We start from the raw sequence: 16,811 nt of genomic DNA, 5'->3' as shown, positions 1-16,811 counted from the left end.
TTGTGTAAGAGAGCCTTCACAAAACCTGATTGGATTTCAAATGACGTGTTCAGATTGGTTATACATGAACAGGTCATCAGTGGTCAGCTTTAACAAGCAAAGGCTAATGAATGTGTGCTGACTGGTATGAGTAATGGTTTGTTGGGTCATTTGAGGCATTTATGTGAATGGTTGGTGCAAAAACAGCCCAGCACAAATAACATTTAAACTGGGCAACCTGTATAGATTTGCACTGGCATAACACATTAGTGATAACAAAATGGGAAGTAGCACGTGGAAATGGCATATGTGCCATTAAAGTCCAATTTTTAAAATATTTTTGCACAATTATTTTGCACTTTCTTAAAGCTGATGGTGAGTGACTGAGTTGAAATGATGTTCATTGGCATTGACAGTGATTGTGCACAGTGGGCCCTACGTCTCATTAATCTAATTTAGCAGATATTCCGCCTGTGTTCAACCAGACTTTTTCTCATTTGCCCTATACCAGAGCACCTTACCTTTAGCCTGATTGCTATATATACTAGGTGCTAGCTTTCTGAAATAGCCATTTCAGGGTTGCTCCCAGAAATTTCCCAGACATCTGACCTGCTGAAGTCCCTCTTCAATGACTATATAGGGTTGAAACATTGACAATATTATTTTCTAAACTCTCTTTTTGAATCGAGAAGGAGTTTGGGATATTCATACCTAATCACATTATAATTCCCAACATTATATGAGCAGACGTGCTACCTTTTTTCGTATTGTTTTGTTGAATATTTTTACTGCACCTTCACATTAGACGTACATGAGCGCTCTGTTATCACCACAATTTGAAATGTAAAACCTAATATTTTTTTATTGGAGAAACATAAATTTAAAGGTATCTCATTTATTATTCATTGGTCCCTTGTTAGCTATGACTTGTTGTTAACAATGATTGCACTTAGTGGAAATGTCATGTTTTCTTAGACACCTAAGTACACATAGTCCATTAGACCACGGAGTCACTGAAATATTCCAAAGAAACTACTTTGTTTTTGGGAAAAACATTAAGTGAGCACTTGAGTGCAGGTCCTGGAAAAGGGTATAAATACTATGTATGCCTATGATAGTCCCATTTCCTAGTATAAATGTCATAGGCAAATTTTTAAGATCGCTTATAAGCACCACTCGACAATGTTAAATGTAATTATTTGACTGTTCTGGAATATGACGGCTAATGGTGGGGAGAGAATTTATATGGTAAGCAACGATTTTGACTCACAAAGCAGTTCAAAGCAGTATAAGTTCAAACTATTATATGAGAGTTGAAGAACTGAGCCTACATCTTCCCCTTTCAATACCAAGATGGCTTTCGAATACAGTACCAATGTGTATGCCTCCTTAGGTAGAAATGAGCAGTACAATGGTAACATCCTTCTTCCTAAAAAAATGTAATCAACTTTTCATTTAACAACAGTCCTGTGAATTTATCTTCTTGTATATGAGAGTGCTTAATAAAATATGTACAAATCAGACATGTTGAAAGGACTATGTGATTTGAATAGTTAAAGTGAGGTGTAATGCTTATTATTTCGGAATTTTAGTAACATTACATTTAATTCATTTTTTTCACACATAAAGCTTATCATTTATGCATAATCAAAAAAGTAAAAATCGGATTTCTTGCTCTGAACTCATGTTTATGAATGTGGTGCTGCTCAAATTCCTGAATGAATCACTTCAAGGATAGAAGTATGTACTTCCTACACATATTTTGCAAAGAAACAGAGAACTTTTATTCCAACCTATTTACTTCTTACAAATGCAACTTAAGAAGAGAGGACTAGTTTCATTATTTACATGTTATATACAGGAACAGAATCTGGTGCAGAACATTACTGAACCTTCTTTATTAGCCTATAAACATGATCTCTTATTAAGATTGCCTTAGCTAGAAGCAAAAAGGCAAGAACACATCTTACATTCTGCGGCACACACATACCCACCAGCGTTTAGAAACAGCAGTAGTGTTGTATGAAGCATTATATATAAACAAGTATTTATTTTTAATACTAAAGTCAGTCTTTCATATTTTTTTGTTAGGTGAAGTTTCAAAGAATTACAGTTGCAATTCACAATAGCACTTTTTGCTGATTGTTCACTTGTTCCCATCTATATTATGTTATTAAACCAACACGTCTTCTTGAATGGATATCATTGATCTTCTGTGCCAGTACTATAACGTGGTCTCGCTTCCCATGTCTCTGCGATTTTTCTCGTTGTCGGTGTCATCGTAGTCTGACTCCAGCTCTACGTTCACTTGTGGCACTGCTGCTAATGGGTTCCTAGGGTAACTGAAGGCAGGAGATGGTGGGCAGGAGATCTTCAGGTGAAGTGTTATACTAGAAAACAAGGAGGTCAATAAGATTTTAATACATCATACATTTCTTTCCAGTAGATTTAAGATTTTGTTAGAAAAAAATTAAAATGACATATTTTTAGCAATGAAACACAATATCACCTTAATTTGAGTAAGACTATCTTTTAATAGTATTTGCTAACCTTTCCTATGGTTTTATCACAAGATGTCCGGTATAACACCAATGCCAGAGATAACAATTGCAGAAGGTATCTCCCTCCACAAATTTCTTGGTATCACAAGTTTACTTTCCTGAAATGAGGAATAACATGTAGGACCCGGATCTACTGGGTCAAACAAACTATGCAGTTCTTAGTTATGGCTTCTTTCACATGGGCACTGTATAGTTGCTTTGAGCAGGGGTAAATGTGCATTGAATCACATTTAATTTTACACGGTGCACTTGTAATTACTCAGGGCGAGATCCTCCCAGGGAAAGAGCTCCACCTGACTCATAATAAATCTGCTAAACCTGACTTGTAATTGGGCCCCGAGTCTACTATTCAGGTGGAGTTGTCAAAATGTTAGTGAGTGATCAATTACAATTTCATTTTGAGGAACATTTTACTTGACCCAAATCAAGTGAGATATTAGGCAGTTGTATGTGGATGATGAGTGGCTGATGGTTCATAACATACTTTGCTCGTCTGCTTTGTTCAACACAGTGACTACAGCATTTTGGAAGAAGGTTTTTTATAATGCTTTGGTGAAAAGTACTGGCATATCTCTAAAAGAGTACAAAAAGTAAAGTTGGATTTACCCTTTTCTTCACTATTTTATTTGGCACAAGATTCCAGTATATAGGTCATAGATTCAAACTCAAGATGGTGAACACAGTGTTTTATTATCCTGAGGCCAAAGTCAAATACATCTTTATTCGGTTAGACATATGACCACAAAAGCACATATTTAAAACACATATAGAAGACAAAACTGATCATTGTCTTCAAACTTCAGTTAATAACATATACATCACTGATCATACAACCACTATAGATAAATCATGCAAAATATTTTTTCCATACATTCAATGCCTGAATGATAAAATTCAAAACTGCATCAGAAATTGCTTGCAGCTCAATTCATTTTTAAGCAAATAGACCCTCTTGGTGTGTGTTAAAACATTTTCCACTTAAATAGGGTGTAAAACCCCAGTTCTAAAAGCAGAGTACAAAGTGCAAAATAGTATGAAGTGCTTGGTTGACTGGCTAGAAACTCCATCACATGAACAACGCGGTAATAGAGCAAACCAGGACCCATCAACAGGAAAAGCTCCCCAAAAAATTATCATATTGGGTCTAAGCTGTGTTAAATATAACCTGTGTTTTGGTCCCTCTATCCATGCCATTACAAGTTGAGAGTGGAATGTATGAATGCACTGTGACCATATGAAGAGCTTTCATGAATCTCAACTTTTCTTTATGAGGAAGTGCATCCCCTTAACCAGAACTTTGGTATGTGAGTTAATCTTATCTGTAGTCTCGAAGAGTGGGCTCAATCCTAGATCTCGAATAGCACTTTTTACATAATTAATCCAAGGAATGGCTAGCATGTTACTTTATTTTAGACAATCCTTCACCATTCTGCGTGTGAAACTTAGCTCCAGTGTGGACCAGATTTTAACCCATGGCATAATGGAATGGGCGTCAAGCCCACCATGTCTTCTAAAAAACATAACCCCAATTCATGGTGGGAAATAAAACTTGATGTGGACTTGGGAAGTCCTAAGGCTTATTTAAAAACCTATTCTCTACTACCTGAAGGGACTTTACAGATGTGTGCCTCCACACCCCAGCTTCATATGTGCCCACGCAGAGGCATTTACTTTTATATAGCATGCTCAATTCTTTAGGGGGCTTATGTCTCAAGTTCTTTGCGTAACTGAAGTGTTTTGACACAACACTACTATCGATTGGGACCGCTGAGCAAATAATGGATCCCAGTTCAAATTGGCATAAGATACCGAAGTAGCTGAAGTTCATAGTTTTCATTATAAGTGTTTCTCCAATAAAAACGTTTTTTGAACGGGTGTTCTTTGAACCACAAGTTAAAATGTAAGATGTATTATTATCGACCTTAAGGTTCAGCCCCTGCATAAAACTATAAAACTCATCTAAAAGTGTATGCATTCCATTTATTGTATGATGTAGGAGCACAGCATTGTCCATGTACAGCAGTAATGGGACTAAATGCCAACCTGAGGCAAATAATTAAGTGGCACTAAATGATGCAGTAGTACAAATCTTCAAACGGAGGCTGCATTCCAAACAGTCTTGGCCTCTTTGCGCCTTGCCATTCACAGACCAGCAGACACAGTAAGGCTTTCACATTTCAGGATAAAATACTGCTATATAAAACAATATACGAGAGCTCCAACACTCAGATATTAGGCATCCAGTACAACCTGCATCTGATATTGTGAGACTGTGGTAGCAAGATATGTATAAAATGGAAGAACTAATGCAAACCTAGCTCAATGTCATGAACCTCAAAAGAGTCACACCCCAGCTTACACCCAACAAATTTTGGATTCACCCTGGATACCTCCCTCACCACCAAAGAACGCATCACCAACAAAGCTACTATAGTTTGGTACAAGTGTTCCCAACTAAAGAAAGTGTACCTGTTCTACACAGAAAGCTCACCACCTCTGGTGACTCTTGGCTCCCACCCAGCCAAGACCGAAGGCTAAGAAGTGCAAAGAAGAAATAAAAGGCAACATATCTTCTCCCTCTGTGAACCCAAGATCTGGGATGCAACCCCATATCCACCTGGACAGGCCCAGCCCTGCTCCTTTTATAAAACAGCTAAAGACACACCTCTTTAGGCTAGGTTTGCACTATGCAAATGTCAAACAGATAGTATATTAAGCGAGTTACAGTTCAACTGGCAAGGTGTTGTCATGGGTTCAAGTTTAAGTGCAAGGTACAGTCGTAACACAGCCCAGCGAGTTCTCTTGCCTGGCATTGAAAACTGTCTGGGTACCAATGCTGTGACCCCTTATCCCCCATAATGGACTTCACTACTAACTTTCAAGCACCCCAGGTATCCAGTTATGTCACACACAGCTCTGGCAATACACTTTAGTTTGGACCAGCAGCAACCTACAACATTCAATATTATTGTATCCCCTAGTCAAACGCACATCTCTGCCAATCACCTCAGTACTACTACAGCCCTACAACAGTCACTGATCTTGCTCTCTATAATACACACACAAATAATCTCTCAAACACATGCACACCCTCACTGTGCTGTCTCTGTGACTTGCAGTATCTCACAAATACTCTTAAGTAGCTTTCCACGTCTCTTCTGTCCTGAGTGTAAGACACACTACTTACCACTCCAATACACCCACGTTCACTCCTTACCTGCGGCTGGCCTACTTAGACCTATATCTGCTTACCCAAACAAGCACACATAAATCTCTGCTGATACAATCATCCCTACACACCAGCTGTTTCTCCTATTCCACACCTCCAACAGATTTTGTTAGTAATGACCTGCATGTAGCAACCTTGAGTGTTCCAAAGTTGATGCTAATACAATCAATCCACACACCCACGTGCACAAACACACACACACACAAACACACACACATCCCCATCCCCCCCCCCCCACACACACACTTGTTATGCCTGCTAGCTAGGACTCACAAGGAGCGTTGTCAATATTGTCTGATGCACACTGCCCGTTACAATTCTAGTCCTCATTCACATAAACACCGGTACCAAATCACTTGACACCATATGTGCAGAAGCCATTCACCATTCATTTAGCTATTTGTCACTACAAACGAATATTTGGTCAATGCATTCTGAACTGCTGGGTGCTGCTCCGGCTATTGTGATCCAGATACTCATGAACACTCATATATCGACACACACTCATGTGCACACACTTACAGCTGCACATAACATATGCATTTGTAAAAGTGCATGTTTAATCCTTATCGTATCTTGCCACTGGGTAGCATATGATTACAGGCCTATATAACGTATCACCAGCAACAAAATATTGCAATAAAAATATCACCTCAAAAATATTAAGGACACATATTGGCTTTACATACTCTGTATATAAAGTACAAAATATTGACTAGGAAAATAAAGAAGAACAAAATATCATCACAAAAACGTATACTATTAAATAAATGAAACACAATATTAAACATAGTATATAAATAATATTCTGAATAAATAAAAAAAATCCAAACACTACATATTAAAATTTTAAAAAGACATATACACTAACATCATGACATTTTAAAAATAATTTTATAAAAATAATATTTTGCAAAACAGAATTTCAAATAATGTAATGTAATGTTATGTAATGGAGGGGGTCAAATGCTATCAATGGAAGCAGTGCGGATGAAGCTGAGTTCCCTTATTTGCCCCTACCTTTGTTTACCTCTCAGCCACCAACACCCTCTACTTCCATTTTGTATACCGGTGAAGGTCTGCAGGAAGACCCCTGCAAGCCTTTTAATTCCTGGCAGCCAAGAGGATACGGGGGACGAGAACCCACTCTCTGGTGGGGGGCGTTGACGGGGCCAGAAAGCGAAAAGGTCCCGAAAGAGGATGAGACGGCGTCAGCGTCATCCTGGAGGACCGGAGAAGGTAGCCGTGCTTGGTGAGAGACTGCGGAACAACCCCAAACCGAAGACAACAACCAAAACGGGATATCCGAGGAAAAGGAGAACCACTCCAAGGACACTTTGGGACTGCCTGGAGGCCAACGACCCCGTGAGCCACCCAGCCGCGTTCCCGGAGGTGCGTAGCTCACTCAGGTGCGTGCTCTGTTCTGTGCGCGGTAGGTAGGAGAAAGGACCAAGTCTTTTCTAGGGGGAGAATCAATAAGGTATTACCCCACAATACCTACGTAGGTCCCTCACACTCCCCGCTCCTTGGTGACGGTTACCGATGGCACTAGCCTGCATGTCGGGTACTTAACTCTCCTCACTGCCTTTCATATAAGCATTCAAAAGCGGCAAGAAAGCTAATGCTCCCTTCTTTTGTGTTTCTTTTGGGGATACATCCGGACCCTGCCTGTTATACTGTGCTGGAGCCTTCCGAATACGGAAGACGGCTTAATCCCCCATCCCCCCCACCTGGACAGTGAAGGAACTGCCTGAAGAAAAATACTTTATTTGAATTTACCGAAAATAAAAGCTTTTTGTATCACCACACCTGGTGTACCCTTTTCTTAACCCGCTACACGACCATAATATATGCTTCTTTAATCAATACTTGAAGTACTTGCAGCAACTTTGCACCAGCATGCCTTAAAATATGTAGTACTCTAACCATAACCCGTGGCACCCTAGACTCACAAAATATACTACATCTACCATACCTATTAACTTTAAACACAGGAAGGAGGCCAGTTACTCTAGTCTGTATGACAGTCCTCTTAGTGCCAATTTAATATAATCCATGTCACAATATCATATACTGATTCATTACCTGATCCCTTACATCAATGAGACAGTTATATATTGTATGAAAGGACCAACTGTCCTAACTAACAACTCAGTACTGATCAGACTGGCCTGCCAAGACCAAATAAATCAGCCTCAAATTGCTGGTCACCTAAAGACTCTAACTTAGGGCCTTATTACGATAGGACAGCTGCACTCGCGGTGCGGGTATGACAACCGGCACACTGCCGGCCTGCCTGCAGGATAATGAGTGGGGCGGTCGGACTGCCACAGGACCGCTGTGTCCCCCAGGATACAGGATCCTGTGGAGGTCTGTGAGCCTGCCATGAAAAGGGTGGTGGAGAGGCACCTAACATGGCCCTAACAGAGTGCCTCTGTGCTGCTCCTGGGCATGGGGGTGCATGCAGGGGGGAACATGTTGGGCCCCTTTGGAATTGCACCCCTGTGCCTGCACAGTGTGGCATGCATAGCACACCATACAGGAACATGAAGCAGGCACTGTCACAGCGCTTGTCTGCATGTTAGGCTGGAGATGTTACTGGAGGAACGCCAAAGTCAGAATAAGGCCCTTAGCCATTACGTTGGCCTTAATAGTCATATACTTTGAACACTGGTATCTATAAAGGATGATGATAGTACAATACATCTTTGCCAATCTCTTTAATCGACTTCTCATGATACTGGACTGTAAAATGATCTACACATGTAGATTTCTGATACCTCAACTACTCTTGTGACCACTCCCAAATCCATAAGATTGTAGAGTGCATGCCATCTGTAGGCTTATTATATGGTGTACACTCACAGGAGTGATGCACCTTGCACTAATCCAGGCAACCCTTATGGTGATTTTAGGGGTATTTGATAACAATATAAATCCCTCAAAGTGGTATCTGTGAGGAGCAGCTTTCAGGCTTATCTTGAAGGAGTATAAAGCAGCTACTTTTATCACAGTTAATCAACAGTGTAGATTAAATGAAAAAGAACCACACAGTATTTATAAAAAATAAGTATTTTTTTTACACAATACTATCACTAACACATTGGTATAACTCCTAACCGGAGATATCAACAATACACATGAAAATACTCAAAAGAAATCAGGTCTCCAGGGGGAGACCAAACCACATTCTAAGAAAGTGGAATGCAAACTGCAAGGAAGAACAGGACTTGTACCTGAAGACCCAGAGTAGATGGGAGAACAAAGAACCACCCAAGGTAAGTATCCAAGAACCCCACTGAGGCTGTGTGCAGAGTGGAAATACAGCAGTGTGCCCAATGGAAGTCTATGGAGAAACCTAGGTTGCAGTTTTAAAGAAGAAGGACCCTTCCCAGAGGACCCCAAAGATAACCTTTGGAGGACAGAAGGTTGGAGAGCCACCCCACCCGTGGATGCCCCAGGAAGCAGGTTACCTGCACCAGGGAAGCCGGGTGCATAGGGTTGAAGTGACGTCGAAATGTCCTGTAGACAACAATGAAAGACTTTAGAGAAAATGCCTCTGGAGAAGTTTGTGAAGATGTCCGGTGGAATCCAAGGGTGAATACTTGAAGAGGAGAACTTGCAAGCAGAGGGAGAAGAGTCTATGCCAATCAGAGGTGACCAGGAGGCACAAAAGCACAGTGATCACCCTTGGCAGGGAGCTCAGGAGAGTTGACAAGGACCTTGTTGCTGCAGCTGTGTGGTCAAGGGATGCTGAGGAAGACCAAGAGCCATTGAGCTGTCCCACAATGGATGTCAGTGTCTAGGTGGTTGGTGTCTGGGTGGTGCACCAGCAGGCCTTTGTAGCCGCAAGTGGAGTTGAAGATGACAAGATGCAATCATTGGGACCAGCAAGTTCCAAGGGACTTACCAAGAGCAGGAGAGTCATAGCAGGGCTAGAGCAAGCAGGGGAGTCTACCAAAGCAGGAGACGACCCTCAAGAAGACCCACACACAGGCCAAAGGCACAGGAGTCACAAGAGGACCTCAGGCAGCTCACCAAAGATGGAGACCAATGGTGCAAGGGATGCAGTGAGGATACTACTCTTGAAGGTATGAGGTGCTGGAGGCTGGAGCGTCTTGTAGCCTAAATATCTCTGGAGTGCAGGGCCAACAAGCCTTGGCAACAGCAAGTCAATGCGGTGCACAGAGGTTTGGTCTGACAAGGGATACTGTCCTCCAAATTGCAGGGAAGACAGGCCAGGCCTCCAGAGAGCTGCATAACCACCACCTGTGTTGCCGGGCCCCTGAAAGTTCGTAGGACGGCAGGAGCAGCAGACCGGTCTGCTTAATTGTGGTGCCTGCAGAGGCAGGAGAGTAACTCCTTCACTCTAAGGGAGATTTCCTCCGATGTCCTTGATGCCCACAGGTCTTCTGGAGAACCTGAGTGAAGAACAGACGAAGCAGAAGACTTGAAGAACAGCGAGACCAGGAGCAGTCTTGGTTTCAGTTGAAGTCCAACGAAGTCTAAGTATCCAGATGGTCTAAGAGTATCTCAGTTTCAGAGCGAATCTTGTTCCAGCGGGGAGCCCTGAAACACCAAAAGAGGTTGAAACCACTCAGAGGTCCCTGCCATAGGAGGGCTTGGACAGAGAGGAGAATACTCCCCTGTCCTTTGTCCAGTGTCGTGCCATTGTAGGAACCAAGGGTTCCTGAACTGGCTCAAACTGGAGTATGCAAGAAGGGCACCAAATGTGCCCTTCAATCAGTCTGGTGGTGATGCAAAGCACCCCCCCCCCCAGCCTAATGCACTAAGTCCTGTCTGGGAGGTGGTCACACCTCTCTGTGATAGGAAACCTATTGTTCTACCTGCCCCTGCTTGAGCTCAGCTCAGCAGCAGGAGGACAGAATTGTGTCTGTGGTCGGCAGCAGCACTAGCTTGCAGGCAGACCCTGAAAGGCTGTAACCGGGAGTACAAGGGGCCCCCATAAGGGGTCCCCCAGTTTTTAGGTTCATATCTCCAACACCAGAATCAGTGTTGGGTTATGATTCCAACATGTTTGATATCAAACATGACCAGGTTCAGTGAAGCCATTATATAGTTAGACATCTCATATTGACAGATGTACACTATATGTCTTAAAATAGCTGACCGCACTTTCAAAGCCTGGAAAATTGACTCTGGGGTTTTTAGTGGTGTCCTGCTAATGCAGGGGGCACCCTCACACTTATAACCAAGCACCCTGTCCTCACGACTGAAGGGTTTACCATAGGGGTGACATAGCTTTTAAGTGTAGTGACCTCAGAAACCATATATCTGTGGTTAGAGGTGCAAGCACCAACTCACACAGGCTGCAATGGCAAGACTGTAGTCAGAGTTGAAGTGGAACTCCCATGGGTAGCAAAATACATGCTGCAGCTCATGGGAGACCCCTGGCATATATATATACCCTGAGTTCCTTAGTACCATATACTAGGAACATATAAGGGTACACCAGTAGCCAATTGTGGAGGCACAAAAGTACTTACCAAAGCCATTTTGGGAGAGAGTACAGATGCTGGGGTCCTGCTTAGCAGGATCTCAGCAAACTACAATCAGAACACACTGACACCAAAAAGTGGGAGTAACCATGAAAACAGATTCTACTTTCCTATACCATCCTACACCATCCTACCATAGCAGCACAGAAAATAATATGAAGAACATAAAAGATAAACAAGCAACCTAATTAAGGCACCTGCAGAGTAATCAGAGCTGCCAGCATAACACAGATTATGAAAAGACACATCTATTTCTCGCACTTCTTCTAACATATCACCACTAAGTGCTACGTCCCATAACATGGCAACTGCAACCTGCACCTTGGGCTGATTGCGGTGGGGGAACAGTGTGTTAGCATTATAAATTCTGCCAGACTTTGGGCCTGATTACGATGGTGGATGGTGGATGGACTACAGTCCGTCCGCCATAGTTTCCTAATTAGGACCACCCGCCTACAAGGCGGCAGTCCCACAGTAGGAATTACTATGCAACAGCCACCGAGGCAGTCGCATTGCCTATTTTTGTACTGCAGCGTGAGCTGCTGGCTGCAGCACATGCCGCAAGACAAAAAGGGGTCATCACACATATCCCTGCACTATGTGGCAGCCACCATGCGGTGTCTGCCAATTGGTGCAGGGACATGTAAGGGGGCACCATAGGTGCTCTTCAGTACCCACAGCCTAGGGTCAGGGGGAAAGGGGGCCCGCTACGGGCCACCAATGTCCCTTTCTGTCAGCTTTTCCATGGTGGGTAAACCACCATGAAAAAGCTGGCGGGGAAAGACAGCGTAATCCCTACGGTGGTGCCTGGTAGGCACTGCCACCAATGCAGGGATTGCTAGGGCCTCTGCAGCACTGTTGGGCTCTAGGAGCCCGTCGGATGCCTGGCGGTCAGTGTTTCCGACCGTCATGACAATTCCCACCATCCTAATGTGGCAGGCGGTGAAGGTTGTACCGATGGCGGCGAAACCGCCACCGACAGCCTGTCGGTGGTGGTCTTGCCACCATTGTAATGAGCCCCTATGTTTGCAAAACTTTCTGTGTTACATGTTTCCAATAAAATGATTTAAAAAAAAGAAAATAACCAATAAAAATGAATTTTATCCAAGAATGAGTCATGTTCAGTAATTTGATATGTTTTGTTGGTGACATACCAGCTTTTTAACCAACAATGCTTAACCTTTTGGACAGTGGGTGTTTTATTTCTTGGGGGGGTTGTTTGTCAGAATAGTGGCTATAGAAACATTGTACTACAAGAATATCATAGTGAATATATTGACAAAAAAAAATATCATGTAGGCAAGTATATATTTACTTTTCTTACAAATATGTGATTTATGGGCATTAAACCCATACTTACCTACATACACTTACCTTGCCAATAATTTATTCATCAATGTTTTACCTATGATATTTTGTAGCTCAATATGTAAAATTCAATATTCCTGAACAGTACAGTTAGGTGGGTATGTTATATAATTCCTTTTCATTTCTTGGCTTTGAGGATGGCTTGCCACAGTTCTTTTGAAATGTGGATCATTCTTCTAATAGGCAGGTCAATATATTTTGGATTGTGCAAGAGTTAAGGTAAGGTTTCTTAGATTTTGTAGTATAATGCGGAATTCATTACTGCAAACATTACGGAATATATGCCCTAAGCGCATGATACTGTAACTATTTTACATGTAGGAAGTAATAGACTTGTCCCAGATGCACATCTATGTTATGCAATGAAGGAAGACCTTGTCTGTTTCCTTGCCATGTTTCCTAATAACCATTTTATTTTTTAAAGTATTGCCCATCGTCAAATATGACTCTTCACTCCTGACTTCAACTCAAATATCGAACGTGCATAAACCAACATTGATTGCTTCACGTCTGGACATTTTGGAGATTACTAATTTTGCAGTATTTACCATGATACTACAAGGTTTGACAATTATGATCTGTTTTGTAGAGATTGTGTCTAGCTAACTAATGTTGAGAATAATGGGTAATTATGAAGTGCTGTTAGATAAACCATTATTCTCCTCCACTCCCATCACTCATAAAACTTCATAACTCTTTAAAGAGCCAACATTTTCTTTATATTTTAAATGTATTTTGTAATTTTCCTTCTTTAAAAAGATATGTATTGTTCATAAACATTTCTTCAAGTTTCATAGACATCGAGCCAAAATAGAAAAATAATTGCTTTTGTTAAAATTCTGATATACTTTGAAGCCATTTGGTTGTCTAGCAAAGAACCTTTGAAAAGGGAGGGATAAATAAATGTTCCCAATATATGACAACGTAGAAGAGGGTGAAACAGCTTTACACCTCTTTTATAGACAATCAACATGATTTTCATACATTAAACAGCACTATTCTTCACTGCTTTGTCCACCACAGTGTTGCACCTATTTTGCAATGGCACTTTAGTTGATGTTTCTGCATTTTAGGATTGCTCTGCAAATGTTGTTCATGAAGTAGATTCACCTGAATCCAAAACCTTTTGGTCATTTAAAATATTTGTAATTAAATTCGTTACCTCAAGGGTGAGGTCTGAGCACTGCATTTTGTGTACAAGTTATAGTTTGCATGGCTGTTGGGTGTGTTTAGATGTTTACAATTTAGTGGTTGATACCTGATCCACAGAACACCAAGGAGTGATTGTTGGATCCTCACCACATGTTTTGGATGATGTTGTTCTTTTAACCTTTGGATGACAAAGATTGCAAGCACCCAGAAGGTGTAATCTGTCAACAATGTAGTAATTCTGTTAAATGAAACGTAATTTTTATAAAAATTAATGTATATATGTATATATAGATCGAATTACCAGTAATAGTATGTATGGGACAACAGTGAATGAGAGAATGTAGAACTATTTATTGGTTTGAGTATGTCTTGCGATTTAATGATGATGTGTTTTTAGGTGTTGTTACATATTGGTATATATTTATATTGAGTTCATAAGCATTGCCTTGGTGTGCAAGTTATGGCTTGCATGGCTGTTGTGTGAGTTATGAATTGCATAGCTAACCATAACTGGTGAATTTCAGTGATTTTTAAGTTTTATTTTGCAACCATAACTTTACTCTAACTGTGATATTTTAAGTGAATTGTAGAAGGTTTTTAAAGATATGTTATGGTGTTATAACCATTCTACCCAGAGCTTCACTTTAACTGATGTTTTTTTCAGTGAATTACTGTTTTTTTATGATATACCACCTATACATATACCTTTTTTGAAAATGTTCTCTTCCAGCTGCGCATGCTCTTAGGCCATGTGCAACAGGGATTAGCTGCAGGGTCTAGCTGTAGGCTAAGTACTGCACTCAGCCTGCTGTCCCTGGCCAACCCTCTGCTGCACATATCCTCCGGCAGGGGAATGCTGCCCCTAACACCTTAAGGCTCTTTCATTTTTTCAAGGACTCCTTTGTCCAGTAATGTCAGCCAAAACACGCCAAAGGCCCTGTTAGACCCGGGACCCCGGCTGGCCAAGGCTCGCGCCAAGTCAGTCAGAGATCACCATGTCTAAGGTCAGGGCAAGGGAGTTACACACCAAGATAACCCCTGCTCACCCTCTAGGTAACGTGACGCGAGCAGCAAGGCTAATCTCGGAGGCGATGTGTAAAGCGTTTGCGCGCGCACCCAGCAACAACACCCAAGGCCCACCACAAAGGAAACTCCACACAAGGTATATAAAAAATAGCCTTTGTATTATAGTAAAAACACATTCGATAACACACACACTTTACAATGTGCCAACAGGCACGGGCAGAATTTACAAGGGATTATGTACAGGACAGGGCCACATGGACCACTGTCAGGGGTAGGCACTTTTAGAATTAGCACTTGTAGGTATAACACTTAGCACATAAACATATAATGACTGTAGCACCAAAAATAGTAAATGTAGCACACAACCAGTAATCACTGTTAAAGGGTAAATACCTCCTACGCAACCCTCACCACTGTAGGAAAATTACGCAGGGAACTAGCGCCTTAATATCAGGACCTATAGGAACATAAACAATCACCTAAGCAGGTCACATTTAGCAAAGGTAATAAAACATAAACAATCCTCTAAGCAGGTCACTTTTAGCAAAGGGGAAGGGACATAAACAATCACCTAAGCAGGTCACTTTTAGCAAAGGTAATACATAAACAATCCTCTAAGCAGGTCACTTTTAGCAAAGGGGAAGGGACATAAACAATCACCTAAGCAGGTCACTTTTAGCAAAGGAAATACATAAATAATCCTCTGAGCAGGTCACTTTTAGCAAAGGGGAAGGGACATAAACAATCACCTAAGCAGGTCACTTTTAGCAAAGGTAATACATAAACACATTGCACATGAGGCATTAAAACACATTCAGAGGTGCAGGTAGAACATTTGCGCAGGAATCACATAAGCAAGTAAATCACAATGCGCAGGGTGCACATAGCACAACACTAGAACTGTCCCCCAGGCCAACTGGCGTCGCAAGGGCTGAAATGCCCGGAGTCCAAATGTCAGGGAGGCTGCGCAGGCAGCCAAGAACACAAACCTAAACGTAGCAACTGTCCACTAAGTGCTGGACAGTTGTAAATCAATGATGGCCAACGTTGGAGCCTCGTGGGCTCAAGAACAATGGTGAGGGCAACACAGCGTGGGAGCCACGGGGCTGTAACCAACTGCCTGTGTCCCAAGAGCCTCTCAGGGCTCGCAAACAAATATGGCACTTAAGAGCCTCTGCGCTCGAAAATAATGGAATGCCCCCAGAGCCTCTCTGGGCTCTAAATACATGTGGGGGGGAGCCTCTCGGGACTCAAGAACAAGAACTGCCCCCTTCGAGCCTTCTGTGGGCTCGCAAAATCACTGTGGGCGTGGAGCCTCTCGGGGCTCGAAATACAACTGCGGGCGTCGTTGGAGTCCTTCGTGGACTCGCAGAACTGGAATGGCACCTCAGAGCCTCTCAGGGCTCAACACACAATGCCCGGCACGTGGGAGTCCCTCCCGGGGGACTCGGAAGCACAGATGGCGCCTCGAGCCTCGCAGGCTCGTAAATTCAAATGCCCAAGGTTGTCGGAGTGGCCCGCTGCCAACCGGGGCCACTCTAAATGGAAAAGACCCTGTCCCCGCACTCACCGGGTCCTCGCTGGTGCTGCGGGGGCAGGAACACTGCTGGCTCACCTTTCCGGCAGCGCGGGGCTCCTCTTCACTCGGGGAGCCTCAAGGACACGGCCGGCTGCTTCCTGCTTCTCCGGTCTCCTCCGATGACGCAGCGGGAGGCTCGGCCGGCTGGGCCAATCCCAGCGCGGCTCTCCCGCCAGCTTCTCTAGGCGGTTCTTTGTCCTGGGCTGCGGCGGTGAACACGCAGGGCAATGCCGGGTGGGCACCGGCTTCTAATTAAAATATAAAGCAAGGTGGGCACTCGCTCGGGGGCATAAGAACGGCACCAGGTCCCTGGTAGGGTGGGCACCTGCCAGGAGACTCGAAAATCGGCAGAAAGCGGCGTGGGCAGCCGCGAAAGGAAAACGGAAGTGCTGCCAAGC

At 42.8% G+C, this 16,811-nt stretch overlaps 1 protein-coding gene across 4 annotated transcripts in view; it reads right to left on the bottom strand.

The window, feature by feature from the left end:
• Positions 1–1,524: 1,524 nt before the first annotated feature.
• The window catches only part of SLC4A5 (solute carrier family 4 member 5), a 611,906-nt gene continuing 596,619 nt past the window's right edge, over positions 1,525–16,811 (bottom strand). For all 4 annotated transcript variants that reach the window (XM_086943571.1, XM_086943570.1, XM_086943572.1 and 1 more), the window contains one exon: positions 1,525–2,369. In XM_086943571.1, the coding sequence (XP_086799697.1) occupies positions 2,204–2,369 (166 nt within the window). In that variant the 3' untranslated portion in view covers positions 1,525–2,203. The remainder of the gene's footprint in view (positions 2,370–16,811) is intronic.

Source organism: Lissotriton vulgaris, chromosome 11 (genome assembly GCF_964263255.1).
Source record: "Lissotriton vulgaris chromosome 11, aLisVul1.2, whole genome shotgun sequence".
NCBI lineage: Eukaryota > Metazoa > Chordata > Amphibia > Caudata > Salamandridae > Lissotriton > Lissotriton vulgaris.
Note: the sequence above shows the minus strand (reverse complement) of the source record. Positions and strands in the feature narration are given on the sequence as shown.